Consider the following 11,217-nt stretch of genomic DNA (forward strand, 5'->3'; position numbering starts at 1 on the left):
ACTTCAAAACATTTAACATTGGAGTCAGCTTACATAATACTATATTGCCGTTTTATATTTATTTATTTAATTTTGTAAGGCACACAATACACATCACAAGATAAAAAGATATAATACATATCTGGCTTGCAACATAAGCTATGTGCGTACGAAAAAAAAAAAAAGAAAGAAAGAACAAGAAACTCCGTCAAAATAATCTTAATTCTCTTCAATGCTGTGTCTAGGTACCACCGCCTCGCCTATTTCTGCCGTGAAGCAGTAATGCATTTCGGTTTGAAGGATAGGGCAGCCGTTGTAACTATACTGACACCTTAGAACTTATATCTCAAGGTGTGTGGCGCATTTACGTTGTAGATGTCTTTGGGTTCCAGTAACCACTTAACACCAGCTGTGAGTTCGTCCACAAAACTAGGCAATAAAATATATATATATATTATGCAATAACATATTTTATGTGGAACAATATGTCTGGCAAGACTTGTTGTATATTTTAAAAACTATTTATTATAACACAACAACGATATTTAATTTACAACTAACGTTATTTTTAAAGAAAAGAAATAAAACAATCTATATCATTCATAAAATCTATATTAATTAGACTATTTATAATTTAAACTAAAACATTTATACAAAGTTTAGTATGGTGCCTCTGAGCTAGGCGGCTGCTATACAGTGGGGCAAGCTTTCAAGGAAAAGCGACTTATTCAATGTTTTTGAACTTTGTTTCTTAGAAAAAAAAGAATTCTTATAAAATTCATTTAGTCTCAGTCAGCTAGTTTCAATCGGAGCTTAAGTCGGTTCGGTCTTCATAATTATACATTTATATAATAAATATTTAATGGCTCGCTAACTTAATATTACTGAAAGATTACAAACTTAAAATAACTTAATTAAAGGCTTGTCGTGCCAAGATCTATTCTTTTTGAGCTTGGGACTCTGATCTGCCTAGGGCTTCTGCTTCCGCTAAGGTGTCAGGCATCTTAGTACCTAGAGTCTCTGGCTGCGTGAGGACAAGGATACCAGACAGGAATCCCATGGCTCCAAACATCATGGAGGGAATACCGGCCCAATACTGCATCTGTACATGGAAAAGTTAAATTTTAAAGCAATTAATAAAAGTGTATGAAACTTTCAAATCAGCTAGTAAAGTGATCACGTAGTCTTAGATTATTAAATTAAATTGAATATATGTAAACTTTCTTCTTGAAAACCTACCAAGACAGGAGTGAGTGGCGCAGTGATGGATCCGATGCGCCCGATCATGGACGAGAATGCGAGCAGGCTGTGTCTGTACTGCGTGGGGTACAGCTCGGACGTGAACAGGTACAGGGATGTGAACACCATGGAGATGCCGAATTTTCCAGCCAAGAAAATCACTAGTCGAACGACAGTGTAATCTAAAAGAAATCATAAACTAAACTCAATATTCTATAATTTTTTCAGAACCACAATATGATATTACTGACTCGTTTTATAACAATAATATAATAAAGATTTATAAATGTATGCATGCGTTTGCGCATAAATCCCTGGTTCTTGAGACTGAGTACCACCACTCAGCGATTCGTGTGCTGTGTATGCTGCATCAGCCGGAGACCGTCGTGGACAGGAGTCATAGCTGTCATGCCGACGCGACAAACGCGATCTCGTGTTTCATGCACCATTTACGACTCAGTCTATTGACTAATTAACATGGATCCTGAAGTTGTTTGCACAATTGTGAAATCTACGTCTAAAGTCCGTTTCAAAAAAGACATGAGCCGTGTAATCAGAACGCCCAACTCCACATGAATTTCTTATCTCATAAATCAGTAATATCAGTATTTATTGACATAAATCACCAAACCAATCAACCAGACCAATGTTCTAATTCGTGGAAAACATATTTAAGAACCGTTGATAACATCTGATAAAGGTATCGATGCGACCATTCATCAGGATAATGGAGAGGATAATCACGTGATCAAAGTGAAACGCAACAGGTAAGGACAAATAGCACAAACATAGTTTAAATTATAAGATTCTTTCAATAATTTGATATTGTTTTGTACATAATATGTAACACTTTTGTTAGCTTCTTCTGTCCACGTCGTCACTCTTTCAACGCAATTTTCACTATTTTCAAGAGCAATTGACTTAAAAACAATCACACGACTCGAAAACCAATGACCATACAAAAATTTTATTACATTCTCCTTATATTTTGACCAAAGTCCCCAAAATAAATAAATAAAGGGTGGCTTCCTCTTAAAAAAAGCTTTTTTAACTATGTAGCTTTATGCTATATGTGCTAATTTGCTATATTTGCTAATTTGAAATTATGTATATTTACTTTTTAGATGTAGATGTTCAAATGTAAGTTAGTGTCTTGTTAACAGTGTCAATGATATGACGACAATTGCTTTGGATCATGACACGTGTACCAGAATAAACAATAAAAGAGATAAAATGATTAATCGTGAACTGACTCACCATCAGGGATAAACGCAAAAGCGATGTTACAGATAGCACTGAATATGAAACCAACACAAAGAGTCGGCTTTCTGCCGACCCTGTCCAGGACCAGCACCGCTGTGTAGAAGCCGGGCACCTCGATGCCACAGGTCAGGATGTAGTTCAAGTACATGGTGTCCGATAAGCTGGTAGAGTTGATGGAGAGGCCGTAGTACACGAAGGTTGTGGTGATCCACCAGATCGGAGTGGTGCACACACGACGGAGTAGGACTGGAGATTTTATTATAGACTTGATCAAACCAGGTCCTTGATCTTCTGTCTGTTGAGAAAATATAATATTAGTTACAAATATAATTAATATTATTTTTTCTCCTCGTGTCATCTCCCTCGTTACTGAAAATCGTGATTCCATCCATCAATGTCTGCTCTTGACGTCATCGAGAGCATCACGCAGATTGGTGTTAAGAATTGGGGTAAGGTCTTTCATCACATAGGTGAATAGGCAGACAAAACCTCTTTTTCCAGGGACACCTGGACACCTGTGGTATAGAGTGAATCATAGTGTTCCATAATTTAAGTTACTGCTATTAGTACTACTACTATAGTAAGACACTATTAGTCCTCGAACTACTAATCCATATTTTAGAATATTTATCGGAGAGGGTCGTAATCACTTTAGATAACAATGAATTTTCCGATCAATTACCAGAAGCTATCAGTCTTCTAACACAAATCAATCACTACGTTATCTATAACATAATATATCACAACAACATAATCATATTCTATAATAATATGTAATCCTTTATTGACGTGGAATAGGTCCAGGGAAATGGCTTGTGCTAATAAGATTGGCCAGTGGTATTTATTATACCACATTCAAACCGCTTCGAAGCTTCAAGCAAGGAAAGCTTTTTTTAGTCTTTCGCTCTTTTATCTCTTAGTTATTCGTATTTAAATCGACGATTAAAATAAACGGTAGGCAGCGGCTTGGATCTGCCCCTGGCATTTCTGAAGTCCATGGGCGACGCTAACCACTTAGGTGGGCCGTATGTTCATCTGCTTACAATGGGCAATAAAAAATTTATTAAATCGACCATACAAAAGATCTAAACATCCAGACTTTAAATATTAAAATAAAAGTTAAGCAATTACTTCTAGATACGATCACCACGTTACCAACACGACTCACCACCAGTGCTCATGGTAGAAACTCGATTATCTATAATAATATTGCAGGCGAATGACATAGACTTAGTATTGGTGGTTTGATGAGGTTCAGAAATCATACTTCTATTTTTAATTCATCCGAATAAATTGTTATTACAAAAAAATTTATGATCTCTAACATGATTTTTAACTATCTTCTCAGGTTTCCAAAGCTACTTGACGAATTTGGGTAATTTAAGATAGTTAAAACATTTTTGCAACGTATGTTTATTTTTTTTGCGAAAAAATAGAGTTCTCAACCACGAGGCTCAAGACGTAGAACAGCTCTGGTGTTGAATTGTAACAGCGGCCTACTGAAAGTTTAATACAACATTCGCCAACTGTGGATACATATTCGAGGTCTTTGGGAGTACTATTAATTATCCTAAACTAATAATAATATCAATAAATGCTTACAGATTCAGTTACAAGAGGCTCTGGAGGATTCAGCAGAGCGTTCAAAGACTTTTCACTAATCTCCTTCTTGTTTATTCTCGCAACTCGTTCTAAGACTTGTCGGGCGTCATCGAACTTTCTCTTCGAGAGTAGCCACCTCACACTCTCCGATAGGACCCAGTAGTATGAAATGATCAGGAAACAGGGGATGTGTAGGGCCATGATCAAGTAGCGCCAGGGCTGTATGAGCCAGGCCACACTGCCCAGAACCACTTGGCCCACAGCAAACATGGAAGTACATGTTGCGCTGGTCACTACGCGATACTTTGGACCTACGAACTCGGCAGCTGAAAACCAAAAATGACTCATAAAATTTTTCCAAATGGTGGTAATTTTACTAGGTAGGTAATATATGTACGTTTCATAGGTTCTGCACCTTTATTATTTATTAGAATTATTCAGGATGAGTGTTAGTCAGTCAGTGTGAGTCAGTTAATATAACAAATGTCAAACACTAGCGCGGCTAAAGTTATGTACTCAAATGGCTATGTCACAATACTTTGAATTCAATAATATTTACCAAAGATATATGCAGAGCTGAACGTTCCAGCTCCCAAGGTAGTCTGCAAGATTTGGAAGGCGAGATACATGGGATAGTTAACGGAGAATGCTCTAATCAGACCAAAGAGAGCCAAATTGAACACATTGATGACCAAAGCAATTCTTCTCCCAAACCTATCCGAGATGTACCCCGTAATGGGTAGTACCAACAAGGTCCCGACGCTGTTGAGAGTGCCAGCCAGAGCTCGCAGCCATTCTTGGCAACCAAGGTCGAACTGAAAACGTTTTATCTTTGAGTATGAAGATTATATTGTATTAATTTGGCAGGTGTTTGCAATCTTTTAAGCAAACAAGGTTAATATGACGACTTATCTGATATCTAGTGACCACCAGCAAACATCTACAATGCCGAGCCCGTGTGTGTGTTGGAGTTGCTGTCATTAAAATTAGCGAAAGGTTTTTTTTTTGTAAATTTATCAATTGCTTATTTATCACATAAAATACGAAATCTGAATTAAAACAAAATGAAAATTGAAAATCACTCCCGCCTCGAATGAGTTAAAATTATACTGATTTATAGCAACTTATTTACAACGAAGCTAATAAAGTGACTCACATCGTACACTACAGAGTTATCCCTGGCATAGACGAAGCCTTCGCATGGAATAGTATTGGTGTGGAAGATGTTCGCCGGGCAGTAGTCTAAGGTTCCATTGGCGTCCCCGACGGGCGCGAACCGCTCACAGCTCTCGAACCCGGAGTCGGTGTGAGGAATGGCATTTGGCAGCCACTCGGGCTCGAAGTAGGAGCGCTGGCTATACTCTCCGCATTCTGGGACTTGACATCTAGACAGCAACGAGTATAATAAAAACGATTGATGTTAGTAAGCAGCTGTTGTAGTTCAGTGAGTGATTATGAATAAGATCTTCTAGTCAAATGGCCCGTGAACTCATCTGTTTATTAATAAAGTGAAATGAAAATACATATTTTGACTTTCGATGTAATTTTTCCATCAACAGATTGTTTTTATCATCATTCCGGTGTTCCAATAATCGGATTAACATTACTCGTTTCAATAATAATTTATTAGATAAATATGAGCTGTTGCTACATGCCTGTAATAAATCCAATAATAATAAATATCTACCAACTCTTAAATTAGTAACAATTAATACCAAAACATTAAAACTAGAAATAAACAATAATCAGGCTTCCAGCAATCGAGAAACAGAAACAGAAGATCTTCCATCGAGCGGGTCATAGTACTGGAGCTTGTGTCGTCAGTGTCTCTCAGTTCACTGTATCCTACTCCACGCAGCCACTCGTGAAAGGCGATGCTTTCGACGTATGCCGAATCGACATCACGCTGAAAGAGGAACTGCGCCCTGTACAAGATAGGCTCCTGGGGCAACGGCTTGGGACGACCGGAGGAGCTGAGGCCGCGCGACGCACCACCAGCGTTTATGATGTATCACGCTCTGACCCGATAGTCCGGTTCCGGTTCGGCAAGGTATTCCGGAAAAACAGAGGTATCGCAGCGGCAGAATGGCTACGTGTCTGATTTTATTGTTAACAGTGGTCACCCCTCCTACCTCACCCAGATCTTTCTCGAGCAAAGACCTGATGTTCGTGCGAAAGTCCAGGAGATCACACCAATCGCACATACCCCGCACATCCCTCTCGGCGGGGGTCTTGTAAGGGGAAACGGCCCTCGGCCCAAAAAGTGAAATGTATTAAATGAATGGAGGAAATTCTAGGCCACGGTGATTCCTCGGCGCTGTAATGGGGCGCCTTCAAGCGAGACTTATCGACGAACTTTACGGTATCCCGCAACCTGGCTGCATTCTTGGCATACTCGATGCCCTTGCCAAATATTGAAATACTTACCATCTTTCTTCTCATTTATTAATTATATCTTGAACCACACATACATGGACAACATATATCAGGATATCACTTGAAGACTAACATGTAGTGACTAAAGTTAAAACCAATCAGATACCTGTGAGGAATAGCAGCAGCAGAGAAGATAAACTCGCTCATGAACGCAGACATGATCAACGGCACAGCCACGAGGAAAATGGTCATGAGCTGGAACCTTCCGAACTGACCCAGTTCGTTGACCAGCACATCGTCCAGATCAATTTGCTTCTCAAATACACTGCCTTTCCTACTTTCCCCCATTCTGACGAATATTTATTACAAAGTTTATTGAGTAAATTATTTAAGTTTTGTTTATTTTTTTAAAAGGCTTGCGTCCGAAACCACGCATTTAATTGTACTGACCCATCGGCTCTGGCCACCGGAGCTGATGACGTTGCTGATAGATAGCTCGCTAAGCATTAATAGGTTCCTTGAAGATAATGTCTCTTTGATTGAGCGTTGGTATAATAAGTTAATCTTCTTAAGTTCAAATTAGAATTTGTGCATTCCTTTTGAGAATGACGGATTAGTGATTGAAGGCTGATTAATATTTACTTATAGGTATCCAGATATTGAATAAGGAAATAATGTAATCGTCTACAAACTACAATTATTTTAAGTACTCGCAATTTCAAAAAAAAATTTGTCACTTGTTTGTAGCTAATCAAATTAGTAGAAGTCGTAAATTATTTTTCTAGGAGTCATTTCGGATAGATGAGGGCATCGCGTATATCTTAACCGTTAGACACTTTCTTCTTTTTTCCGATCCAACAACTGAACCTCATGCATGAGGTTTCCGTGCCTAGGTAGCTGGTAGGTCTTGATGGTCCGCAGATGTTGGTAACGGACTGCGGGCCCAAAGATATTTTAAGAGCCTTACTTACCAAACGATTCCTCTTGTATTTTCTCACCCGACGTCCGACCTCTGCCGAGGGTCAGAACTCTGACAGAGTAGGGAGGTTCCCGTGGTTAGCTCTACAACCAGACGCGCGGCACCACCCCGAAGACGCCGACGGACGGGTCGTCGCGTCGAGGCGATCATTCACGACGTTATTCGCGGTATGGCGCCTCGTTTGGCCGCCCGGGTGGTACCGCTGGTGTATTGGGATACCCTGCTGGGTCAGAACAAACCTAATGGGTCGGGACACCGAGTGTGGCAGCCGTTGTAAGACCTTAGAATTAATTTATCAAGGTGGTTAGCAGCATTTACGTTGTATATGTGTATGGGATCTGGCAACGGTAACTTAACACCAGGTGGGCCGTGAGCTCGTCTATCCATATATGTAATAAATAAATTAAAAAGGTGCACCGCCTCACGGAGCACATTCTCGTACGGCTTAACCGACCAAAACCGTTATACACGGAAGCTCTCTTCTTCAAAGTCGCAACAGCGATCGACAAAGTCTGGCACAACGGTTTAACTTTTCAAACTATTCAACATGGGCGTGCCGGACAGTCTCGTGTTCATCATACGGGACTTCTTGTCGAACCGCTCTTTTGTCGAGTCGAGGGAATCCGCTCGTCCGCGCGACCTCTCGCGGCTAGAGTCCCTCTAGGCTCCGTCCTCTGACCGCTCCTGTTTAGTTTATTTATTAACGACATTTCCCGGTCGCCGCCGACCCAGTTAGCCTTATTCACCGACGACACGACCCTTTACTACTCATGTAGAAACAAGTCCCTAATCGCAAGGAAACTCCAGAGCGCAGCCGTAGCCCTAGGACAGTGGTTCCCAAAATGGCGCATAGACATCAACCCAGCGAAAAGCACAGCCGTGCTATTTCAAAGGGGAAATTTCACGCGGATTTCCTCCCGTATCCGGAGAAGGAATCTCATACCCTCGAATACACATTTTGGCCAACTCATACCCTGGGCCAGGAAGGTCTAGTACATGGGTGTCACCCTGGATGTATCGATGACATTCGACCCGAATATAAAATCAGTCCGCGACCTCGCCGCGTTTATTTATCCCTCGCAAACTCTACTCTTTGATCTGTAAGCGGAGTAAAATGTCCCTTCGGAACAAGGTGATATTTTACAAAACTTACATAAGGCTCGTATGACTTACGCGAGTGTGGTGTTCGCTCACGCGGCCCGCACACATATAGACATCCTCCAGTCCCTACAATCCCGCTTTTTCAGGTTAGTCATCGGAGCTCCGTGGTTCGTGAGGAACGTTGATCTACACGGCGAGTAGGGCCTCGAATCAATACGGAAACACATCAAGTCAGCGTCGGAACGGTACTTCGATAAAGCTATGCGTTGTAATAATCGCCTTATTGTTGCCGCCGCTTCCATGGAGGCGCTCGGGCAGCTGTTAGCTAAGTCCACCCCTCCTGGCTGAGCCTTTGCTCGCCTACCTGTTCTTGTCAAACTGGAAAGGCATCCGGACCACCAGTAATACCTCAATCATAAGAAAAGACGACGGCTACAACATTGTTTGGTGCTTGAAGTGTTGACAGCGGGAACCCCCCTACTCTGTTTGTGTTCTGACCCCGTGCAGAGTCAGGGCGTCGGGTAAAAGAAGAAATAATTTATTTACGCGAGATGAAAACCTCTTCCAAACTATTCCCGGTGGCTGTCTCTGGTACAAGTAAATCAGTCAGACAGTCATTTTTCTATCTCTTGTGCCTTTGAGCCTTGTGCTACTCTTCCTATATTTCCTATACAATGCAGCTTTTAAGCTGTGCTGTACATGAACTCCAGTATCTGTCAAAAACCGCGAACGCCGAGAGCTCCACAAGTAATTATACTTGTATGTATTAAAGAATAAAAATATATTTAAACGACTAAAAACAAATCCTACTAATATTAGAAACACGAAAGTTTGTAAGAATGGATTATATGTTTGTTACTCTTTCACGCAAAAACTACTGGATGGATTCTGATCAAACTTTACAATACTCGTAATATAAGTTATACATCAGAATAAAATATAGGCAATGATTTATAAAGATACTAGCGACCCGCCCTCGCTTCGCTTCGGAAACATTAAAACACACATGAAACAAAAAAAAAAAAAAAAAAAAAAAAAAAAAAAAAAAAAAAAAAAAAAAAAAAAAAAAAAAAAAAAAAAAAAAAAAAAAAAGTAGCCTATGTTCATCAGGGACAATGTCGGCTTCTAATGGAAAAATAATTTTTCAAATCGGTCCAGTAGTTTCGGAGCCTATTCGAAACAAACAAACAAACAAATCTTTCCTCTTTATAATATTTGTATAGATAGTGTGAATTACCCAAAATGTAACAATAAGTATCAGATAAGTAGAAAAAAATCTGCCATCTGTGAGCTATTCTGGCGTGCGCCGTAAAAACCGTTGGAGTTACAATGTACAATGGAAATGCTTATCTCAAATATTCCTACAAGAGGGGGAGGGTGACGGGAGAGATGTGCTCCGCACTAAACACTTCACTTTCCCCCTTTGCCTTTTCACGAGTTCTGTCTCTTGCGAGGCTTACACATTGGTTGGTTGAGCGACAGGAGGCCTTAGTCGCTTCAACTCCGACATACTAGGCCCGCCATCCCCAGTGGAGGGCGGAAGTATGGCGATTTACTCAAAAAAATATATCCCCAAAATAAAACCCGCGACAGCATATATTATCTATCTTTTATATGTAAGCCATGATCGTCAAAATATGGAACATAAATACAATAAAAATTGATAATTTATTTCGTTACATAAATAATAATAATAATAACGCACATTTGGTAGTAACAAATTGATCCTTATATCAAAATAAATACTTCTAAATAATCTAATACTTAAAGTAGATAGAGTTTGTCTTTTACACTGCATCATTTGAAAAAATATTTGAATAATTATGACTATAAGCAACCGAGTGCACGATATTATGAAAGATGAAGATAGAACATTCAATAAGATCAATAATAAATTACAGTTCCCGAAGCAAAGCGAGGGCGGGTCGCTAGTTAAAAATACAGGAAAATTGAAGAATTACCTACAATGCGTTCCGTTATCTTTGTTTTTGTTAAGGATTTGTGTTGTAATTTGATAGGTACTTGATAGCTGATAGAGCTCTCTGCAGTACTCTGCACTGGTCGTCAGCAGCGAGTGATTCAGAAAATCAAGACGACAGAGGATCGGACATTGAGACGAAATAATATGAACGCAATGTAGATTTGCAATGTAGAGCACACACACAGAACTTCAGTTACCGTTTTCCAAAAAATCGATAGACTATCTCGTGGTCACTCGTTAACAAGATTCCAGTTGCTATCTTCAGACTAACTTTGAAAATGTTTCGTCATGAGACGTAGGTAGATACAAATAATAGGCAACTCTACTCAATTCCTGTTCCCAACAAACTTATGATTTCGGGCTTATAATTCAGAGGACATCGGTATTTACACTGTGTTGTGAGCTCCTGTTTGTAACCACTGAAATATGAATCGTAAACGACTTTTGAAAATGTAGAATAAGATCGCTCGAGACTTTGCATTGGCCTCAAAATGAGTAAGAGCTTTCAGGCTGCCGTGTGTTTGGCCTCCAGCATCATTACCAGATAACTTAGGAGCTTCTTCATCTGTTGGCTGTGGAATAAAACAAACCAGCACGTTCTGGAGGCAGGCAACATCCTTGCGTTTTACTATATGTCGATAATACAGCGCTTATCTCTTACCCTTCACAAATTGTATTCAATTATTAAAACGCATTT

At 39.9% G+C, this 11,217-nt stretch overlaps 1 protein-coding gene across 1 annotated transcript; it reads right to left on the bottom strand.

Annotated features, from left to right (window-relative positions):
• Window positions 1-607: 607 nt before the first annotated feature.
• LOC114243759 (solute carrier family 22 member 6) lies at window positions 608-6,885 on the bottom strand. Its single transcript, XM_028175361.2, has 7 exons — window positions 6,626-6,885; window positions 5,240-5,468; window positions 4,643-4,898; window positions 4,084-4,409; window positions 2,476-2,776; window positions 1,219-1,400; window positions 608-1,081 (listed from the first exon to the last, which is right to left on the bottom strand). The coding sequence occupies exons 1-7, from the start codon at window positions 6,805-6,807 to the stop codon at window positions 917-919; spliced, it is 1,641 nt and encodes a 546-aa protein (XP_028031162.2). The 5' UTR covers window positions 6,808-6,885; the 3' UTR covers window positions 608-916.
• Window positions 6,886-11,217: the final 4,332 nt, after the last annotated feature.

This window comes from Bombyx mandarina, chromosome 23 (assembly GCF_030267445.1).
Source record: "Bombyx mandarina strain Sakado chromosome 23, ASM3026744v2".
In the NCBI taxonomy this organism is placed as follows: domain Eukaryota; kingdom Metazoa; phylum Arthropoda; class Insecta; order Lepidoptera; family Bombycidae; genus Bombyx; species Bombyx mandarina.